Source organism: Dromiciops gliroides, chromosome 6 (assembly GCF_019393635.1).
Source record: "Dromiciops gliroides isolate mDroGli1 chromosome 6, mDroGli1.pri, whole genome shotgun sequence".
NCBI lineage: Eukaryota > Metazoa > Chordata > Mammalia > Microbiotheria > Microbiotheriidae > Dromiciops > Dromiciops gliroides.
This window is the reverse complement of record NC_057866.1, coordinates 249,792,259-249,815,568: the sequence shown is the minus strand read 5'-3', so window position 1 is coordinate 249,815,568 and position 23,310 is coordinate 249,792,259. Positions and strand designations below refer to the sequence as shown.

The 23,310-nt window shown below is 39.4% G+C and overlaps 1 protein-coding gene across 5 annotated transcripts in view; it reads left to right on the top strand.

Moving 5' to 3' along the window:
• Window positions 1–23,310, top strand: part of PTPN13 (protein tyrosine phosphatase non-receptor type 13) — a 235,606-nt gene that overhangs the window by 188,297 nt on the left and 23,999 nt on the right. For all 5 annotated transcript variants that reach the window (XM_043971895.1, XM_043971899.1, XM_043971897.1 and 2 more), the window contains 9 exons: window positions 3,343–3,508; window positions 4,473–4,631; window positions 6,436–6,607; window positions 6,726–6,936; window positions 8,493–8,563; window positions 10,058–10,119; window positions 16,922–17,078; window positions 20,831–20,956; window positions 21,384–21,472. In XM_043971895.1, the coding sequence (XP_043827830.1) occupies window positions 3,343–3,508; window positions 4,473–4,631; window positions 6,436–6,607; window positions 6,726–6,936; window positions 8,493–8,563; window positions 10,058–10,119; window positions 16,922–17,078; window positions 20,831–20,956; window positions 21,384–21,472 (1,213 nt within the window). The remainder of the gene's footprint in view (window positions 1–3,342; window positions 3,509–4,472; window positions 4,632–6,435; window positions 6,608–6,725; window positions 6,937–8,492; window positions 8,564–10,057; window positions 10,120–16,921; window positions 17,079–20,830; window positions 20,957–21,383; window positions 21,473–23,310) is intronic.

Sequence of the window (23,310 nt, the reverse complement as noted above, 5' to 3'; positions counted from 1 at the left end):
ATAGGGATGTTGAAGACAGAAAGGAAAAGGATACTGGGATATGTAGTAAGATTTCCCTTGGCAAGGAGAGACTACTTCTTCATTTGAGGAATTAGATGGTGTAGTGCTGAACATGGAGGAAGAAAGATCTGAGTTCAAATCTGACCTTAGACACTTACCTGTGTAACCCTAGGTGAGACACTTAACCACTGTCTTCCTCAGTTTCCTAATCTGTAAGTTGAAATAATAATAATAGTGGCTACCGTCCAGAGTTGTTATGAGGATAAAATTAGATAATATCTATAAAGTGCTTTGCAAACCTTAAGATGCTATGTAAATGCCAGCTGTGAAGTTCATGATTATGATGTTATGGTAGTGTGGGACAGGAGGAAAGGAGGAGATAGTGAAGAAAGCCATGTGAATAATGAAAGAGTAGAAGAAGGAAAAGGAGAAAAGGAAAAAGCTCTTAGCAAATGACCTCAGTTTTTTCAGTGAAATATGAGGCAGAGTTCTCAACTGAGAAGGTGGGGGGGATGAAGAACCATGGGAAGTTTGAGGAGAGATGAAGTCTTTGGTGAGTGAATTAGTGAATCATTTAGAGAGGTTTAAAGGGACTGCTTAAAAAAGGGGGGGGCACTCCTGCCAGGGTAGCAAGGTGGCACAGTAGATAGAGTCAGGAAGACTCCTCTTCATGGGTTCAGAGCTGGTCTCAGAAACTTTCTAGCTTTGTTACCCTGAGCAAGTCACTTCATCCTGTTGCCTCAGTTTCCTCATGAGCTAGAGAAGGAAATGACAAACCACTCCAGTACCTTTACCAAGAAAACCCCAAATGAGGTCATGAAGATTTGCACATCACTGAACTGACTCAACAACAACAACAAAGGAACTAATTTGTCACAATTTGAGATTATGGAACATAATTTATAGTGGGCCCAGTCAGGAGAGTTTCATGATTTTTTCCAGCTTTTGTCAGAAACAGGAGTGAAGCCAGCAGTTGGTGGGAGTAATCCACGGCTGAGGCTCAGCAGAGCAAGAGCAAGGATAGGGATAAAGGGACAAGAGACTTGAGAGGAGAGGAGGCAATGTAGAGTTAACTGATTCATTAAGAACTCAAGATGGAGGGGCAGCTAGATGGCGCAGTGGATAGAGCACTGACCCTGGATTCAGGAGTACCTGAGTTCAAATCCAGCCTCAGACACTTAACACTTACTAGCTGTGTGACCCTGGGCAAGTCACTTAACCCCAATTGCCTTACTAAAAAAAAAAAAAAAAAAAAAAAAAAAAAGAACTCAAGATGGGGAAGGGAAGATAGAGTAACCAGTGCAGGGTTGATAGACTGGGAATGAACTTAGGGGTGAAGGGATTAGAGGTCATGGTAAGGATGAAAAATAGGTTTGGGGGGGGGTGCAGGTAGATGGCGCAGTGGATAAAGCACCGGCCCTGGATTCAGGAGGACCTGAGTTCAAATCTGGCCTTAGACACTTGACACTAGCTGTGTGACCTTGGGCAAGTCACTTAACCCCCACTGCCCCCCCCCCAAAAAAAAAGAAAGAAAGAAAAATAGGTTTGGGGGTTGCAAGGCAGAGGTAGAAATGGAAAGACAACAGATTGTTATCAGTTAAGGGAATTTCAGAGTCCCAAGAACATGGAAGTGGTACACTTGTATTTGATGGCAAAATTCAGGGTATGACCATCTCTATGTATCGCTGAGGTGGAGAGAAGGGTTTTTCCATTGGAAATGAAATTGAGGTCAGGGTGTTTGAGGAAATACCAAAATAATACCAAAATGATTATTATAGTTTCTTAAAAATAATAAATTATAATGATATATTGTTTATAATAACAGTAGTTGTACCTACCGTGGGTACCAGGTACTGTGCTTTACAAATATTCTCTCATTTTCTCCTTAAAACAACCCTGGGAGGTAAGTGCTTTTATTATCACCATTTTCCGGTGGAGGAAACCAAGTGAAGCAAAGTTCAGTGACTTGCCCACAGTCACACAGAACTCAAGTCTTCCCAACTCCAGGCCCAGCCCTCTATCCCCTGCACTACCTAGCTGCCTCATGTATGTTGAAGTACCCAAGTATAAGGACAGGAGTTACAAAGGCCAGAGAGACTGTGAGGGAAGTATTAAACCCCTTGAGTAGAGATAGGAGGTTGGTAGACAACAGCCAGGAGACGCTTGATTGAGTAGTAAATGTGGATTGAGTGAATCTGCAAGGAGGAGAGCTTACTAACTGAGAGATGATAATAGAAGCAGAGCCTGCAAGTGGTGGTGAGGAACAAGGAGTGTTCTAGTTCTCGACTTTAATGTGGGAGTCAGGGGATTGGATTGGAGAAATGGACACTATGGCCAGTGTTGGAAAGGGTGGCCTGGAATAGAAGTAGAAAAAGGTTTAAGATAAAAGCAGTTTTGATATCTCTGGAGCAAGCATTCCTGAGAGCATCGTGGATATTGGGGCATGTGGGTTGGGGCAGATTAGTTGAAGGGGAATAAACAGCAAGGGAGCAGGCTGTGGGACACCAGAGAATAGAATCTGAAAAATGACAGCAAGGGAGAGGGGATTCAGAAGAACTGGGATGAGAAGGGCATGACAGGGTGATATCCATTGAGGAACAAAAATAGCACAACTTCGATAGGGTTTTTTAGCTTGCAAACAATCTTAAATAGAAACAGAAAAGAGAAAAAAAAATTAATTAAAAAAAAAGAAACAGAAGAGAGGCTGGTATTTTCTCCATCAAATCCCAAGTATTTCATAGAATTCCAGAGCTGAATGAGACTTCAGAGCTTATCTTGTCCAACTGGTACCCAAACAGTACTTCCTCACTCCAGTTTTTTTGTTTTTTTGTTTTTCAGGGCAATGAGGGTTAAGTGACTTGCCCAGGGTCACACAGCTAGTAATTGTCAAATGTCTGAGGCCGGATTTGAACTCAGGTCCTCCTGAATCCAGGGCTGATGCTTTATCCACTGCACCACCTAGTGGCCCCCTCACTTGAGTATTCTTGACTGGACATTTCTTTATTCAGACTCCAATTTAAGACCTCTACTGGTCAGCAAGGACTCCATCATTTCATAAGGCAAACCCTTTGAACAACAAAAATTGTTTTTCAAATAAGTGTTTTCATGATAGAAATTCAAAATCTATCTTCATAATTTACAAGCTCACCTCTGTTTATTCCTGTAGAGGAAAACAAAACAATTCTAATCTCTCTTCCACGTAATAATCTATCAAATGCTTGAATTTATTAAAAAACCTTTCCACTCATGTTTTCTGGAGCGTGCTGTCCTGATTGATTGGATTCACACCTTGGATCAGGTATAGTGATTGAAAACATTTATGTCTGTGTTTTCTCTCTGTAGCAATCCTCCATCTCCTTTGCCAGTGGACACAGCACCTCTTCAGGTTTGCAAACCACAGCTGGAGAATGCCTCTTCCAGTTCAGTGGATAACAATTACATGCATCATTCTTCAGACATGACCTGTTTGGAGGACAGCCTGGAAAAACAACTTGAAGACTTTGAGCCGGTAAATTCTCTATCCCTTAAATTAAAATTTTCTTTCTTCTCAAATCTGTGTGGTTTGACTTTTGAATAGCTTAATAATGCAAATAAGGAGTACCAATATAAAATATCTCTTGCTAAGACACTGTACCTCTAAACCTAATAAATTACAAATTTTTTACAAACTTTAAGTGAACTAAAACGTATTTCTTCCCTCACTCCATGATGCCATTTTTCATGTACAAAGGATACTCTTCACATTGTCATCTGCTTGACTTTATGAACAGCTTTTAAAATACATGGCAATGTCCACTTGGCCTGAAAATCGGACCCTTTTGTATAAAATTTCTTCTTCATGGCCTTATTTATGAACACTGCTTCCATGCCCCTACTTTTTAGGATTTGACATTGAGCAGTGTGATGGTGGGGCTCTAATATTAACATCATCCTTATTTGCCTTCCCCCACAAAGCTGCCCCTGTAGCTTCCTTGAATTCATACAGGTTCTACGTGAAATTTTCCTACGGAGACTTGACTTCTTTCCTTTTTTTTTTTTCTTTTTCTTTTTCTTTCTTTCTTTCTTTTTTTTTTTTTTTTTTGGTGAGGCAATTGGGGTTAAGTGACTTGCCCAGGGTCACCCAGCTAGTAAGTGTCGAGGGTCTGAGGCCGAACTTGAACTCCTGAATCCAGGGCTGGTGCTCTATCCACTGCACCACCTACCTGCCCCCAGGGGACTTGACTTCTTGGCAGTTATATTGTTATCTTAGAAATCTTTTTGTTAAGGCTTGTTAAATTATAACAGTATGCCCGCCTACTGTATCCCTCTTCATGCTGAAATTATAAGTGGGATGCCCATAGGAAGTGCTCTTTTGGCTATCATCCAGGCAAACAGAAGAGGCTGTGTTTGCACCTTGCTTCTGCATGCTCCTCTTTCTCTCTCTAACAACATGGCAAAACACGATCCCCAGAATCACCATTTTCTTCTCTTAGGAAGTGGAACTCCACGTTACCCTGACAAAATCAGACAAAGGCAGCCTCGGCTTTACAGTTACCAAAGGCTCTGAGACTGTTGGTTGTTATGTCCATGATGTCATTCAAGATCCGGCCAAAAGTGATGGAAGACTCAGACCTGGGGACCGACTCATAAAGGTGAGACCAATAAGAGAACTGGGGGAAAGACATACTATTGGAAAAAGAATAGACTGGGACCAGCAGGAGCCAAGTAGAAAGATACACATGCTTCCATGTTTCTCCTTAAAAAAGCAGGGGAGACTCCATTGTCCCACAAAAAATAAAAGTAAGAAAAAGAAAAAAGGGGGGGATACTCTTAAAACTACTATGGGAAGCATGCATGTCCTCTGTGCACACTTGGTCTAATCCATCTGCTTTCCTCATCTTATGTTCTTCACTTACATTTCTTTTTTTTTTTTTTTTTTTTTTTTTGCAGGGCAATGAGGGTTGAGTGACTTGCCCAGGGTCACACAGCTAGTAAGTGTCAAGTGTCTGAGGCCACATTTGAACTCAGGTCTTTCCGAATCCAGGGACAGTGCTTTATCCACTGTGCCACCTAGCTGCCCCCAGTGACATTTCTTTATAAGCATATCTAAGACTATGATAGAGTTTATGTGTAGTGCCTCCTCTTTCTCGGATGGTGAAAAGTATTATTTAAATAATACTTACATAAATTTGTTGTCCTCCTTTTTGTTTCTACCCCATACTCAACATGATTTTGATTAGATGGGACTCTAGTCAAACTTTTGTTAAACTCGTATTTCCCTCCATGAAGACATGATCACTCCTAATCTTCTATCATCCTGCTCCATAAGACTGTACAAATAAATTAAGATTCTGAACTGGGGAAAAAAAAACCAAACAAACAAAAAACCTACTATGGGGACAGCTAGATGGCGTAGTGGATAGAGCACTGGCCCTGGATTCAGGAGGACCTGATTTCAAATCTGGTCTCAGATTCTTGACACTTACTAGCTGTGTGACCCTGGGCAAGTCACTTAACCCCCATTGCACCACAAAAATAAAATTAAATTAAATTAAATTTAAAAAGACCCCTACTACAAGCCTTTTGAGCCATTTATGAAATGACTCTTTTCAATAAGCTATAGGTTTTGACAGCAGATTTTCAGTCTTGAATTCAGTGAGCTGTCTTGTATTCGATTTATGTTATTTATGTATTTTCCATTTTCATTTTATTTACAAGTTAATGGAAATAGAATATTCAGTTAATTATAGAAGCCACTATTCATCATGCATCTGTTGTTGGCCAAGATATGTTTTCAACAGGTTAGATGCATTAATAGAATTCTCTTGGCAAATTTGACTCATGTCCCATAAATCATAGGTGCCAAACATATGGACCACATATAGTTGGTAAAACTCCCAAGTGTGGTATAAATCATGTTAAAATTTAATTAAGGGGGCAGCTAGGTGGCTCGGGAGATAAAGCACCAGCCCTGGATTTAGGAGAACCTGAGTTCAAATCCGGCCTCAGACAGTTGATACTTACTAGCTGTGTGACCCTAGACAAGTCATTTAACCCTCATTACCCGGCCCCCCCCCAAAAAAAAAGCTGAAAATATAATTAAGAACCTATATCTGATTGCTTTCCATCTCAAGGAGCGAAGAAAGGATAGAATTTGGAACCCAAAACTTTAAATAAAAATGTTTATTATAAAAAAATTAATAAAAATAATAAGATGTAATTGAGTCACACAACCAGTAGGTGTAAAGTATCTGGGACCAGATTTGAACTCAGGTCCTACTGACTCGAGGGCTAGTACTCTATCCACTGTGCCACCCAGCTGCCCCAATAATTACATTTTAAAATTAAGTCATGTGTGGCCTGCAGGGATCAATAGTTACAGATCAGTGGCCCCAGTTTCTATTTGAGTTTGAAGCCCCTGCCATAAATTATCATTTTCCTTTTACATCTTTACAGGTTAATGACACTGATGTCACTAATATGACTCATACAGATGCAGTGACTTTGCTCCGAGCTGCACCAAAGACAGTCAGATTAGTTCTCGGAAGGATCCTGGAGTTACCTAAGATCCCAATTTTGCCTCATCTGCTACCTGATATTACGCTAATGTGCCTCAAAAAGGAATTGGGTAATGCAAAATTAAAATTTTGTATTAACTATTTTATTGGTCACAATTTTTAAAAAAAGGTTCCTTTTATTATCAAGCAAGAAAAAAATTACTAAACACATTTTCCTTTCCTTTGAAGGTCTATCTTTATCTGGAGGCCATGACAGCATTTACCAGGTGATCTATATTAGCGATATCAATCCAAAATCAACTGCCGCCACTGAGGGTGATCTCCAACCATTAGACATAATCCATTATATGAATGGAATCAGTACACAGGGGATGACTCTGAAAGAGGCTCAAAGAATACTGGAAATGTCATTTCCTTCAGTAGTGCTAAAAGCAACAAGGTATTTCCTGATTTCTTAGCATGTTACATGTACATCCCTTAACCTTTTTCAGACTCAGTCTTAAAGGCAAGACAGTAAGCATTTATTTAGCACTTTGCTTAGTGCTGGGAATATAAATACAAGCAAAAAGAAAGGCAGTCTCTGCCTTCAAGGAGCTTATAGTCCAAAGGAACGTACCAACAGGAGCTGAAACGGGAGCAGATAAGTGTGGGATTGGGGGGCAAGGATTGGAGTTAAGGGGGACATAGAGGAGGAGAAAGTGAAGGCACCTGGTTGGAATCACAGCCCAAAGGAGAGTAAAGTGGGCTAGGCTGGGCCCCTGTAGTAAGGCTAGATTGTTTAATGAGCAAGAGACTAGATAAATGTTCATATAATTGGTTGCATCCTAACAATTACATGATCTAAAGGAAAATAGTGAATGGCACTTTTTTTCTGTGGAAAGAGATTGTGAAAATGGACATGAATGTGGTCTATCAAGGTTGTAAATATGATAGATCTAGATACTAGATCAAGGAAAAATAAATTCCAGAGAAACCTATTATATTTTCTGTTACGTCATATTGTATCGTCCATCTGTAAGTCTTACACAGTTTATCTTTCCAATGTGAGATTTTATTACTTTTTTAGCCAATTTTCCAGTCAGATCTTTTGCTAATAATACTAATTCCTTTAGCGCTGTATATATTTTTCCTTTTCCCCAATGGGGAATTACCGACCTGATTTCTCATGTCTTAGATTGGCAAAGAAGGATTTGCCCAGTAAGGTTTTTAATACTTGGTGGGAGGAAGTCAGACAACCTGAAAAAATAGCCTGTGAAATGTTTTTATATCTCAGGAATCCCTTGCCACCATTATAAAAATGGAAATGAGGTTATTTGTGTGGATGGCAGCAATAACTGGAGCTCTTTCCTTACCTCTCTTTTGTACACCTGTAGCCCTCAGTAGCATGGGAATTCACACTGGTTGTCACCAGTGCTAACGCTGGTAGCATGGGCAAGTGAGAAGTATTGGTGGTAATGGCCAGTAACCATCTTATTCTGTACCTTTTCTCTCAGTTGGCTTATTAACATTGAAGTGTTGTCTAGTGACACCGAACACAAGACTATGCCCAAGGCAACAATTATTGCTAAATTCTGACTATATTTATTTCTAGGACCTTCCCCTCCCTTCCACCACCACCCCCAATCAGTGAAAGTTATCAATGTGACCTCTTGGTCAGTTTTCCAAGCTTTATACTTTGGTATTGGTGAAAGAAAACATGCTTGAATATCTTCATATTAAAATTCTACTCAGAGACCTATTACTGCTAAATCAAAAGTTAACCAGGCTTCAAAGTAACAGAGGACCTTTGAGCATTGAGTCTACTGAAGTACTGAAAGGAAGATGGGGTGGGGTGGGGAGGGAAGGGTGTAGTATCTTGTATTTATGGAGTCCAAAGCAAAATTTTATTAAAAGAGTTTAAGTGCCACAATGAACAGCTAACAACTAATATTTTTTAAATACGTGAACAATGGGTTTCCCAAATAATTTACAATTTTCTTTTTCTTGCTATCACAGAGATGGCCATCCAGTGGTTCCCAAGCCAAAAGGACATACTAGTTCAAATTCACAGTCAACTAATGCTAATGGTAAGGATGCTACTTTAGGAAACAGGAACCTACCTACCTTTTGTTAACATTTTCTCTTCATTAATGTCACTACAGTGTTTCCATCTTATTGGTTGAATTCCTATAAGAGACAAAACAAATTCAAATATGGACATGATCAATATTCAGTAGAAATTATTTTTAGGCACTGAAGTGAATGACTGCCTACAGTGCCTTTTGAAATTCATGAATCATACTGTCACAGAATATGTATGATCTAAGGGACCTTAGAGGTCATGATAGCATATTGATAATCTACTCTTAAAGTATTGCTAATCATTTTCTGCACAAGTACCTGGTGTGTGTGTGTGTGTGTGTGTGTGTGTACATGCACACACACACACATTTTGCAGATGAAGAGACTAAGGCTTTAAGAAATGAGAAACATGCCTGTAATCACATAACTAATTAGTAGCTGAGGTAGGATTCAAATCCAAGTCTTCCAAGTTCAATATTCTTTCCACAACATAGTTCTGGCACTTTTCTCACCTAATTAGTATACACACAAGAACCAGCTTCACAACAAATAGTAATTGCATGATCATCTATTCTTTGGGGCTAACCTTGGTCTTTAGAATTGCTTGGCATTCTGTTTGGGAGGTTTCGTTCTTTCCATTTTCGTGACTGTTGTTTTCATATATATTGTTTTCCTGCTTCTGATTACTTTGCTCTGTATCAGTTCATTTAAGTTTTCCTGTGCTCCTCTGAATTCTTTGTAATTGTCTTTCTTGCATTCATGTATCACGGTTTAGCCATTTCCTAATATCATAGGAGCAATCTATTTAACCCTGCAGGAAAATAGGAGGGGAAGAGGATAAGGAAGGAAGGGTGAAAAAAGGGAGTGCAGAGTGAGGGAGAGGATAGTCAGAAGTAAAACACTTCTGAGGAAGAATAGGTAAAAGGAACGTTACATTGAATTCTAACAACATAAAATCCTTCAGCAATGGGGCAGCTAGATGACGCAGTGGATAGAGCACCGGCCCTGGAGTCAGGAGTACCTGAGTTCAAATCCGGCCTCAGACACTTAACACTTACTGGCTGTGTGACCCTGGGCAAGTCATTTAACCCCAATTGCCTCACCAAAAAAAAAAAATCCTTCAGCAATGTCCACACTGACAACAGATGTGTGACCCATATACAGCATCTTACACTGAGCCATTCATTGGGAATATCTAAAAAATGATTTCTAAAAAGAAAAAGGAAGAGTATAAGCTGAGTAACTTTTCTTGGGATGTCTGTAAAATGACAGGATTAACTAGATAATCTCTAAAGTTTTTTCCAGTTCCAACATTCCATGATTCTGTGACCTTTTGTCTACTATTCATTAAATCTAAAAGCTACTAGTTCTTTTGTACAAGCCTTTGACTATTATGCCACTATGCTACTGGTATGTATAAAGGCATTCGCTTATTTGAAATTAATCTGATTGTTATGTTTTTCTGCTGCGTTGTCATCACTTTTCTCCATTCCTTGTAGGTCATCACCATGGCAGTCCCTGTGGCCAACCAGCTATAACCCCAGATAATTCTTACTCAAAGGTAAATAGAAATCCCTGTTGACTCATTCCTGTCATACTCAAGCTAAGTGAAATATTCAGATTTTGCCTTTTATTCCAATAAGTTAAGGATTCAGTTGTCCTTTTTAGGCATATAATTTCATGTCATTTAATGATCACTAAGGGAAAATACCACATTCACAGACCCAAAGCGTTAGGCAGACGCTTAACTATTACTGACTGAGCTGAATTACTTAAGTGGATCATTTGGTTTCTTGGAGTACTTGGCTCACATGCAGAATTATGTGTTGTTGGCCCCAGTATGGAACACCAGAAGAGGATGTGGTTAGCAGAATTGCTGCATCAACTTTGTGTTCACCAGCCCTGACCTTCAAATGTCAAACCTTGCTTCCAAGAGATCACCCGTGGCAGAAGTATAATATACTCCCTAAAGGCTCAGGAATTTCATCACTAAGGAATTCTATTTAAAAAAAAAAAGCTTGAGAATTGTTTTGCATGCTGCCTACATTCTGACAGAGGGTAATCAAATCAGAGCGCAGATTGAGACATGTTTTTTGGTTTGTTTTTTTTTTAGACTTAGTGTGGGCATTTGCCTTATTTGACTAAGTTTATGTGTTACAAAGGACTTTTTTTTTCTCTTTCTTTTCCAATGGTAAGGGGATGGATAGGAAGGAGAAAAAGTAGATTTTTTAAATAATTTTTTTTAATGTAATTCAAAAAATAAAAATATATATATATATGAGGAAAAAGAAAAAGAAATGTTTTGGTGAATGAGAGCAGAGTTTGCAAATCTTTCAAACATACACCTAAATCCTACTTTCATTCTTTCTGCCTATTTCTGATTTTAAATCTATATAAATAGCCCCTAATGGAGCTTTACATGATTGGAGCATATGATGAACATTCCCTAAAGGGGAGCAGCTGTGTCTTTTTATAGTTTGTCCTCTTTCATATGTTTTAGAGGAATGCTTCGGTCACGTCATATGCACAATTCTATTAAAGACACTTTACAACTCACAAATAAAAAGGTTTTGGCCTGCACAGTTTAGGGGTTTGCCCTCTCTAGTAACCCTCTGCAGATGTTACTATCTGTATTACTGGGGTTTTTTTGTTGTTTTGTGTGGGGCAATGGGGGTTAAGTGACTTGCCCAAGGTCACACAGCTAGTAAGTGTCGAGTGTCTGAGGCTGGATTTGAACTCAGGTCCTCCTGAATCCAGGGCCAGTGCTTTATCCACTGCGCTACCTAGCTGCCCCCTCAGGGTACATTTTTGATGTCAAATTCATACCTGCCTCACATGGAAATCATATCCTTTTTTTTTTTTTTTAAGTAGGAAGGAATCTTAGAGATTATATAGCTCACTTTATAAAGGAAGAAACAGGAATAGGCAGTTAAATGAGATACTAAGAGTCACAGGGCTAGGGCAGTGGAGCGTAGTAGAGAGGGGATTAAAGTAAGAATCCAAAGACCTGGGTTCAAGCCTGAATTATTCTGTTAGACTATCTGGGTTCCAATTTCCAACCCGAAAAATGGTTATACTCATACTACTCACCTTACAAGGTTGTTGAGAGGAACAAATGAGAGAGAGTGTGTACTATTGTGAAAGGTGGGGAATTGAGGATAGAACAGACCACCCTGTTCAGATAGTAACATCTGGGGGCAGCTAGGTGATGCAGTGGATAGAGCACCGGCCCTGGATTCAGGAGGACCTGGGTTCAAATCTGGCCTCAGATACTTGACAATTACTAGCTGTATGACCCTGGGCAAGTCACCTAACTCTCACTGATCCGCAAAAATGTGCCCTGTTAGACCATGTGGGTCACTCACTCACTTAGACCAAGTTAAACGTGGGCAGTTAATGAAGCAGAGACATAATAAGCCAAGAACACTTGAGACTCCTAGTCAGAGACTGCTTCTTGTTTCAAGTCTTGAGATATGGCAAGAACATTGGCTTTCTTCTGTCTATTCAGCAGTTCTTTACTTTCACAGAGTTCAAGCAAATAAACTTTCGTGGGCTCAGGGTTTATTCCTGCTGAGTAGGCTCTATTTCTTCATAAATGTCAGCACCATGCTGTGGGGGAGGAAGGGAGACTTTCTCCTCAGTTACCATAACTCTCCTGAGACTTTCCAGTCTGAAGCTGCCCACGTTTTTTAATGTAATCATGGTTTTCCCAGAGGAGCCCCCAACTCTATTTTGTCTTTGAATGCCAATGATTACACTTCCTCAGGAGAAGCAGAATCTCAGGATTGAATAAGACTTCTTGACGTCACTGGCTTATGACACCCACCAAATTTATTTTCATCTTAAGGAAAACAGTGTCGTCCTTAGGACATTTACAACTTAACAGTGGTGGTTTGACTTTGGCCTTTTTCTTTCAACAAACTATCCTATCCTTTGAAGTTATTGCAGCAACTTATAATTAAACTGAAAAACTAAGCAATATTCAAGACCTTATTGAGAAATTGTTATAAAGCTATTGCTGTTGATGAGTCCTAAATTCAAATGAAGTTTGTGTTCAACCTGAAAAAAAACCAAACCCATCCCTGGAAAACTGAGAATTATACTTGACTGATCAAGGTGTCAGTGAGTTACAACTGGGTCTAGGCAGCAGCTTCAAAATATTTCTTAAAATTTCATCAATATCTTTTGTTCTTATTTGACCTTCATTTCCAAATCTATCCTCGTCACCTACACAGAAATCCATCCCTTGTAACAAAGAATAAAATTAGTTCAGCAAAACTAACCAGCATATAAACTGAGTCTGACAGTATATGCAGTTTTCCACACCCAGAGTCCCCCACCTTTGCAAAAAGAAGGAGGTACATTTTTTATGACAAGCTTAAACTTGATATGTAACATTCTGGTCCAGGTTTGTTGTTACTATCATGCTGTCTATCTCTGGTTCTGCTTTCTTCCCTCTTAAATATTTGTTATAAAATGCAGAATCTTTCCTTAGTCTCCTCTCCCTTGGTTTGCTTTTTCTACAACTTTGAAATTTTTAAGTTTAAAATGTAGGTAGCAGCCATGAAGCACCAAATTAGTTCCCTAGTTGACAGGAGAGATTTTTCCTGGACAGTACTCTTCATTGATAATAAAAGCTATTAAATGATTTCATTTCTTCTTTTTTTTTTAAAGTTTAAATCATTCTGTTGTTTTTGGGGGGGGGGGGTTGTGGGGCAATGAGGGTTAAGTGACTTGCCCAGGGTCACACAGCTAGTAAGTGTCAAGTGTCTGAGGTCAGATTTGAACTCAGGTCCCCCTGAATCCAGGGCCAGTGCTTTATCCACTGCGCCATCTAGCTGCCCCCCATTTCTTCTTTAGGAATTGACAAGGATATCTGGATAATCGTTCCCACTTTTATAGTGATTTTATGATGTTCTGATATAGCAATTTTTATGATTTGGCTGATAAACTTTCCTAGATTTTTAGTTCAGGACAAGAAGCAGGCACAAAGGAAACTAGTGTCAAAGATGACGGCATGTGCAAGGAGGTCTTTGAGGGGAATTATGCTTGGGCTAGTAGAAGAAAATATGTTTATGTGCTAGTATAAAAGAAAATGGAAATATGGGGGAGGCTGAGAGGTTTGGAATATGGAATCATAGTAGGTATGACTTCCTCAAGAGGAGGGCTTTTAAACTTTTTCCACTTAAACTTTTTCCCTTTTTGCCCAAGAAATGTTTATGCAACCCTGTGTTTATAGGTATATAAAATAGGTATACATAACCTTTTACTGTTGCCAAATTTTTCATGTCCCCCACAATCAGTTATGTGACCCCATATGAGATCATGCCACACAGTTTAAGAAGCTAGGGTCTAGAGAAATAGATATATGTATGTGTAGATAGGAGCAGCTAGAGGATGCAGTGGATAGATCACTGTGCCTAGAGTCAGAAAGACTCATCTTCCTGACTTCAAATCTGGACTCAGACATTTACTAGCAGTGTGACCCTAAGCAAGTCACTTAACCTCGTTTGCCTCCATTTCCTCATCTGTAAAATGAACTGGAGAAGGAAATGGCAAACCACTCTTGTATCTTTGTCAAGAAAACCCTAAATGGAGTGACAAAGAGTCAGACATGACTGAAAAATGACTATATTACAACAAATACATAGATAGATTTCTGTGTGTATGTGTATGCATTTATTCATATATATACTTGTAATAGAGGTGTCTTAAATTTGACTAAACAAGCTGACCATTTGTGTGAGTGATATGATATGTATTTTTCAGTGTCTAGATTGATCAACCAGAGGACACAAGGGTTCCATAGTCCAATATAGTTTAAATGTATCAGTAACATTATTGCCCCTGAAAAAGGTATTATTCTGGGAAGTGTTATGTGAGATATACCTGTAGATAGTGACTATGTCTTAGATTTTCTTAATAACCTCATTAACGCCTATCAAAGGCCAAATGGTATAGTGGGTAGAGGACCAGTCTTGAAGTCAAGGAGATGAGGTTCAAGTCATTCCTCAGACAGATACAAATGTTAGCTATAAGCAAGCTATCAGTCAAGCTCCACAGAGGGAGTTTACACACCATGGCTTCCCCCATAGTGAAATCACAAAGGCAGAACTAGGGGATATCACCGAGTCTATAAAAGTGTCTGTTTGCCACAAGAGCCATCAATCGATACTACAGACTGGGAACATATCCCATTCTTGGTGGAGTGGTCACCAAGAAGAGTTATTGCCTCCAGTGTACCTCTTGTAGACCTAGGCTGTTTCAGAAGTTAAAGCAATATTTTTATTCATTCCATAGTACACAAGTATTTGTCCTGCGCACCTAATGGATTCTCAAGAGATATATCACAGAGATAGCTTTCTACCCTTATTTTGTTTGAAAATGTTTGGGGTGTTTTTATTATTTCTTGAACCCATTCTTTTAAGTAATGGTCATTTTGGCATCTAATTGACTTTAATACTGAGAAACAATTGCAATCTATCTCTGTCATCATTTGTAAATACATAGTATTATACTTTTATTCATTTCAAATATAGTTGATCAAAAGAATGCTATACAGTGAGAGGAGCTGGGTTCAAATTCCACTTCTACGATATACTACTTATGTGACTTATGGATAAGTTATTTACCTATCTTACATTCATTTTCCTCCTTTGTAAAAAGAGGATGGACCATGAAGTCCCTTCTAGCTCTCAGTCGGCCGTCCTGTGATTTTGGCTCTCTGTCTTCAGGCAAATCCCATCTTGATATAAATTATATCGATATTTTCATTTTCTACCTTCTGATCTTTTTCTAGATCTAAACCAAGAAAGATGAAATCAGGTAATAAAAATGGGCAGTTGAGGGTTAGCCTCCCCCCTAGTCTTTCTGCCTTCAGACTGACCACTTTCCAATCCAGCCTTCCTACTGCTCCTTGGGGAAGCTTCCCAGTGTGCCCCTGTGGTCTTATCATTTTACTGAAAAACCTTTGGTCCTTCCCCATTGCCCATCAATCAAAAGATGTATTCTCGTTCCTAACATCCAGAGCCCTTCCTTCCCAGTCTGACCAAGCCTCATCTTTTCAGCCTGTTCCATACAGCTCCCCAATTTCATTCCACATGGTCCGGTCATCATGCCTGGAGTGCACACCTTTTACCCCAGTCGCCATTTGTTGAAGTTGACACCTTCTTAGAGTCCAGTCCAGCCACCCTCTCCAGGAAATTCTCCTTGTTTCTCTCTTCTTTCTCTTCCCCCCACCAGTTTAAAACAGTTTTTCCCTCAGATTTTTCACAGCCCCTCTTTGACACTTCTGTCCCTCTTCCTTCTCACCCTCATTTCATGCACTCACCTTACTCTGCTTTCATTCCAAACTCAGCGATAGAGCAATGGGGGAGCAGCTCTGTGGGAATCTTCAGTAGTTCTCCCACTCTGGGAAGTGGGGGAGGAAGGAGGGTTAGGGGATGATGAACCTTGGTGAATGTTCATTGAATTTCAATGGAATCCTTGAAATAAGAAATTTGCTTTGTTTGAAATCTGCTCCTACAAACACCAGTCTCAGGTGTCCGCCATGTTCATTCCTCTTCTTGGATGTGACCCGCACTCCCGGTCTTTATCAGAAATGTTCACACTTTTGGTGCCATCTCCCTTACCTGCTTTTTTACTGTCACTAATTCTGGAGGGCTCTAACTGTTTTGTTCACTTTCATCTGGGGCAACTAGGTGGCTCAGTGGATAAAGCACTGGCCCTGGATTCAGGAGGATCTGAGTTCAAATTCGGCCTCAGACACTTGACACTAGCTGTGTGATCCTGGGCAAGTCATTTAAACCTCATTGGCCTGCAAAAAAGAAAAATTAGTGGTTGTTCGCTTTCAACTGCCCCCAGCACCCAACCCAATGATGGCATGTAGTTGCTTTTTGGATTTCATCTAATGTATTATTCTGCCTTCAAGAGACATGATACAACTTTTTCCCAGAGAAAATTGGATCTCACATGGTTTCTGATGATTAGAATGTCCAAATTAAAAAAAAAAAATACCTGAGGGGGACAGCTAGGTGGCGCAGTGGATAAAGCACCAGCCCTGAATTCAAGGAGATCTGAGTTCAAATCCGGCCTCAGACACTTGACACTTACTAGCTGTGTGACCCTGAGCAAGTCACTTAACCCTCATTGCCCAGCAAAAAAAAAAACAAAACTTGAAAATTTCAGTATCTACAATGACTCATTTCCATTTTATCAATGATAGAGAGAATGTCTCAGACTTCTATATGTTACTATTTAAAGGTTTAATCCTAAACCCCTAGGTAAGTAAACAGAAATGCTTATGTTTCTCTTACCCAAGTCTGTTCCAAAATTCATTTATCTGTTTTGCTTTGACATTTTAGACAAATGGGGAAAGAGTAACTGAAGAGTCATTCCTAGAAGCAACAAATTGTATTTCTCAGAACAAGAGTTCAGTGAACTTGATTATGCCCAGAGAGACACCTGTAGGTTGCTTTATTAGTCAATCATCCAGTTATTCCAACTACAATAATACCTCAGGTAAGAATAATTAATGACTTGTCCTCAAAATATTTGGCTTCAATAGATGTTTATCTTAGCAATGACACTGGTCAAGGAGTGGGTGGGGATATAACACGCAAAGATTTTTATGTACTCTGTTTAATTCAATATGATCCATGCATCGGACCCTACAGTTGACATTAGTATATCAAAGGAAATAATCATACTAATAAGTATTTATTTGGGTATTGGTCATGTATCTTTTGTTCTATGAAGCAATTATTCTACAATTAGTTACAGATGCTATCATCAAGAGAATTCTCTCCAATGCCAATATGAAAGTCTTTTAAAATTTTGTTTCTGTGTTGAATTAATCATTTAGTTGATATGGTCAAACATTAATGAGCTCTTTTTTGTTTTATGATGGCCATTGAGAAACAGTAGAATAATTGAATAATACATCCCTAAGCACCAAACATGGTAGCTGGCGTACAGTACGTGTTTAATTCAATTATTAATATTAATATACAGGAGTTAACATTAGTAAGTATTATTCCATCTTCGAGAGAAGGCTTTCAGCTATTCAGAAATTAAAAGTATCTTATGATTTTCAATGTAGTTCTCCATCTTTAACCATTGCCCCAGCTGAGCACTTAAACTGGAAGGTCAGGTTCCCAGAAGGTGATTAACTTACTACTACCCTCAGGATTGTAGGTGTGACTTGGATTTCTAGTAGTTGTTCCCAAGACCTCACTAGTGTGTTCTCAATTATCAGCCATTAAGCTTTTTAAATATATATATATATATATATATATATATATATATATATTCCCCCAAATTACATGTTCAAACAATTTTCAAGCTTTTTTAAAAAAAAGTTTTGAGTTACAAATTCTGTCCCTCCCTCCTCTCCCCCATCCCTGAGACAGTAAGCAATCTGATATAGGTTATACATGTGCAATCATGTCAAACATTTCCATATTAGTCATTTTGGAAAGAAGGGAGGGAAATATAGTGATGGAATATCATTAAGCTTTTAGAGAAGGACACTTACTAAGGGAACTCTGTACAGACATCCCCTCCAAATAACCTCTCCTCGTGCACACCAAAATCCCCAGTGCAGTGATACGTGTACCATAGAATGGCTCTGCTCTGGACTGTTCTTTCCAGTGGGTCTCCTGAAGGTGGATCCCTTGAAGTGGATCCCTTGGAAATATGGGGGTGGGGGGATGAAGAGAGGAAAAAAATCTCTTTCCCCTCTAAGTGAATCTCTCTCAGAGCTTAGCCAGAGCTCCTCAAGCACCAGACCACACGACCCCAAACTGGCTTTGCTGTTTTATATGTAGGCCCAAGAAAGATGACTTGAGTTTCCCAGCCACTCACAAGATGTTTCCTGTGTGGTGTCATCTGCCTTACATCTCATGCTTCAAAGACCTGTGGTCCTTTAAAATTAATGACCTGTCCACAGAGTGTGATGTTATAGGAAAATTACTGAATACCTCATTTACTCTACTCTGGATTACTTAATTGGGGTGGGGATAGGAACCATAATTGGACATTTGCTGGCCTCGGCCAGTTAGTTCACTGCTTTTGGTAAAGCATTGGAGTAGAACAATGGAAAATAACAAGCAATTACTAAGTGCCTACTGTGCCTGGAGCTGTGCTAAGTGCTTTGCAAATATTATCGCATTTAATACTCACTAGAACCTTGGGAGGGAGGGGCTATTATCATCTCCAATTTACTGTTGAGAAAACTGAAGCAGGCAGAGGTTAAGTGACTTGCTCAGGATTATGCAGCCAGTAAGTGTTTGAGGTCAAATTTGAACTCAGGTCTTCTGACTCTAGGGCCCACATTCTACCCATGATATCACCACCTTGCTGCCTAAGTGCTTGATAAATTAGTAAGTACTTAATCCTTTTCCAGTGATTCCTTCAAGGCAGACCAAATGTCTCAAGGAATCACTTTCACATAAAATGATGCTACTAGAAGTCCAGATAAAAATGACCGCTGGGTAATTTGGGACTCCCGGTGTTTTCCCAAAGGATCTTTCTAAATGCACAAGGAAACCTAAATGGATTCTATAACTCAACCCTCAATAAAACTAAAATAAACAACCCCCCCAAAAAATGTGGGGCTTCCCAAAGGGATTAAGCACTTTTGAGGCAATTTGCTCAGCATTCCCAGAGCAGCAGACAAATGTTACCTTAGGATCTGGCAGTCCATGGGGACCTCATAGCAGCTATCTAAAAGAAAAAATATATGTACAACCCACATGTGACTAGATAGTAACATGATCTTGAACACATGAATGTAGTAAAACTTTAACACTTAAGCAAGCAAAAGTTATCTTAAAGAAGATAACTGACCTTAAGGAAATATCCCCCAAAACAAACTAATTACAGTTTAAAAGAGGGGGGAAATGCAACTTTTTAGCATAACCCTGTAAGCTGAAGTGTCCAAGAACATGAGTCTTGGATATAGAATCCAGGATCCTGCATCATGGATGCATTGGATCCTTTCAAATGCAAAAGGCCTCAAAATCATACCACATGAAACCCCTTCTCTGGGGTGCTTCCCCCAACTCTTGCTTGGATTAGCTGATTGAGTCCCCAAATGGTAGCTGAATTTCTAATCTTATTGCTAATGAGCCCCCAACAGCATGCTTCTCATAATCAGTCAACCAGTTGACTCCATTAAAAAAGGAATATGCTAAGATGGTGTAGCTAGAATAGTAGTTACAGAACCTCCCCATCCCCTAAACAAAGCCCAGGTCATACTCTCACATAAATATACAGTCAGGGGAAGCATCGGCTTGAACTAAGGATACAATCATAGTGGCACGTATGTATAGGAAACTCACAATTCCTGTTTCCTGGAAGTCATTTTCATAGCATCTTCATGTCTGTCTGCTAGGTTCCAAACCTCAGTGATTTTATAGAATTTACAGGCAGTGTTTTTTGTGCAATGAAGGGTCTCACTTCCAGATGCTGCTTCCTTCATGGGGTAACTGTTAGTCTTTATCCTTACGTCTCTGTGTTTGAACTCATTGTATCCTTAATGTGTCTCTGCTTCTAGTTAGCTGTGTTGTCTCCTACTGACTCAGTCTCTCTAATGACAAGGTTCAGAGAGAGAGAAGGTGGGTGAGATAGAAAGAAATAGTTTCCTCCCCCTCAGAGTGATTACCTCCTCAGCGGCTTGACTTTGTCTCTCAGGCTTATCACTTGACCTGATAACTCTGAACTAATTTGCTATTTTATTTAATGCTAGAGGCTCAGAGGTGTATCTTAATATTTTAGCTATTTTTATCTGCTTCTCACCCAGTGCCCCAAAGTCCTCTGAACAATTCAGATTTACTAAGGGCTTGTCCATACATCGTGATGAAATTTTAGGAAAATTCCTTAAAACCTAGTTTAAACTGTTGATTAATTGATTGATTGGGGTGGAGGTAGAACGATAAAGACTGAAAACCACTATAAAGTACCTTGAACACTGTAGTATTAAATAACAAATATAGGGGCAGCTAGGTGGCACAGTGGATAGAGCACCGGCCCTGGAGTCAGGAGTACCTGGGTTCAAATCCGGCCTCAGACACTTAACACTTACTAGCTGTGTGACCCTGAGCAAGTCACTTAACCCCAATTGCCTCACTAAAAAAAAATTAATTTAAATTAATTTAAAATTAATTAAAATAACAAATATGTAGGGGGTGGGGTAGAAGTAGAACAATACCTTCACCTACATCTCCACTCAGTTACCTACAGTCATGCTTTCTATGAATTTGTTTTTCAAGAAATTGAAGTGCAAGAAGATGCCAGTTATGACGATGATCCCCAAGAAGATGAAGTCATCCAGTCTTTGTTGGATGTTGTAGATGAAGAAGCCCAGAACCTAATGAACTGCAATAACACAATAGCAGGTGACTATGTACCACACACACAAAGGCATTAGCCACAAATGGGCATCTTTGCTAGTGCACAACTTCCTTATTTCAAGAGAATAAATTGGAGTTAAGCTGAGGTACCCTGAATTATCACTACTTTATTTTGTTTTTTAAAAGATTCTGCCCAAATTGTATTCCCCCAGCCAAACCCAAAGTTTTATTTCAGTTTAATTTCAAGCACCCTTCTTGCATTATATAGTTTCAGTTGCTAGATTGTGGAGGGAGATGATTCATTGTGTGTTTTTTTTCATTTTATGTCATTATTTTTACTTCAGATTCACTTTAACACTACTTTCTGTATAGTTGGTTTAGATGGATCTATTTGCTTTGTGAATGAAAATATTTCCCTGCCTCTGTAGTTTAACTGGTTTACTTTGGGTATTCCAATCTGTGTACCCTACAGGCATGCTAGAGACCTTTAGGAATTTGACGGAAGAAAAAGCAGAAGACACAGATTGTGATGGCTCCTCTCTACCTGAAGATTTTCCAGAAGTAAGAAGCGTTGCAAAATCTCTGAGACATTTGCCAATGGCGTGTACTTACTGCCTTAGAGAATTAACTGCCTAAATAAAAATGAGACCAATTTGTAGAAATCATCTCATGAGCTAAAACATTACTTTTGGGGCGACTAGGTGGCGCAGTGGATAAAGCACCGGCCCTGGATTCAGGAGTACCTGAGTTCAAATCCGGCCTCAGACACTTGACATTTACTAGCTGTGTGACCCTGGGCAAGTCACTTAACCCCCATTGCCCCGCAAAAAAACAAACAAACAAAAAATTACTTTCACCTAATTTGGCTCCTGAAAAATGACATCTAAAATGACTAAAGATAAGTGATAGAAATTAAATTATTTAAAGTATGTTTTATATGAGAAAGCCATTGAAGTGAGAGAATAATGCCCCAAACTTCCAAAGAGTCATGGTGGAGAAAACAGCTATTCAACTGCTGTTTAGAAACTGCAGGCTTAAGTAATTCTCTCAATGTGGAGGTAAGGAAAAAATAAAATAGTATTGTGTAATATTAATAATTCCTAAAAACTATTTATTCAAGAAGTATTTATTAAGTACCTGTTGTCTGCCAGGCTCTATCTGAGGCCAGGGCTTCTTAAACTTTTTCCACTCATGATCATTTTTTGCCTGAGAAATTTTTATGTGACTCCAGGTGTATAGGTATATAAAATAGGTATACAGAAACCTTTTACTGTTGCCAAATTTTTCGCAACCCCCACATTCAGTTATGCAACCCCATACGGAGTCATAGCCTGCAATTTAAAAGGCTAGCTTCTAGGCAACAGGAATACAAAGACAAAAACTGAGTCCCTGTCCTCAAGGAACTCACATTTATTTTTGTGAACAACAAAATTTATCATACTCATTTATGGCATTTAAAGATCATAGAGTCATAGATTTATAGCGAGAAGGGTCATTGAGTCCAATCTCCTCATTTTACAGAAGAGGAAACTGAGGCTAGAGAGGTTAAGATCAAATAAAATGTTATTTGTTGAAAGCATTCACTAGAGTGCCTCACACATGAAAGGAACTATCAAAATGTTTATTCCTTTCCCCTTCCCTTAAGTGACTTGCCCAAGGTCTGAGGTGGGACTTGAACCCAGGTTTTCCTTACTCCAAATTCAGTGCTTTATCCACTACGGATCTCTGCCTCTTGTTTATTGTACTTAAAGAAATTCTCTACTTTATCCTCATTCCTCAGATTGCTTACCTGTCTCAGAAGTGGTTAAAATTGTATTCAAGGGGGGCAGCTAGGTGGCGCAGTGGATAGAGCACCAGCCCTGGATTCAGGAGGACCTGAGTTTAAATCCGGCCTCAGACACTTGACATGTACTAGCTGTGTGACCCTGGGCAAGTCACTTAACCCCAATTGCCTCACTAAAAAAAAAAAACAAAGGGGGCAGCTAGATGGCGCAGTGGTTAAAGCACCGGCCCTGGATTCAGGAGTACCTGAGTGCAAATCTGGCCTCAGACACTTAACACTTACTAGCTGTGTGACCCTGGGCAAGTCACTTAACCCCCATTGCCCCGCAAAACAAAACAAAACAAAACAAAAAAAATTTAAATTATATTCAAGGAGCACTGGCCCTGGATTCAGGAGGACCTGAGTTCGAATCTGACCTCAGACACTTGACACTTACTAGCTGTGTGACTCTGGTCAAGTTACTTAACCCCAGTTGCCTCACACACACAAAAAAATTGTATTCAAGGAAATGACACAACTTTTCTCTCTGTCTGGATTGGTTTCCCATTTACATATCTTGTAAAGGCACTGTGGTACAAAGAAGGTTGGCTTTTGAATCAGAAAATTACTTACATTT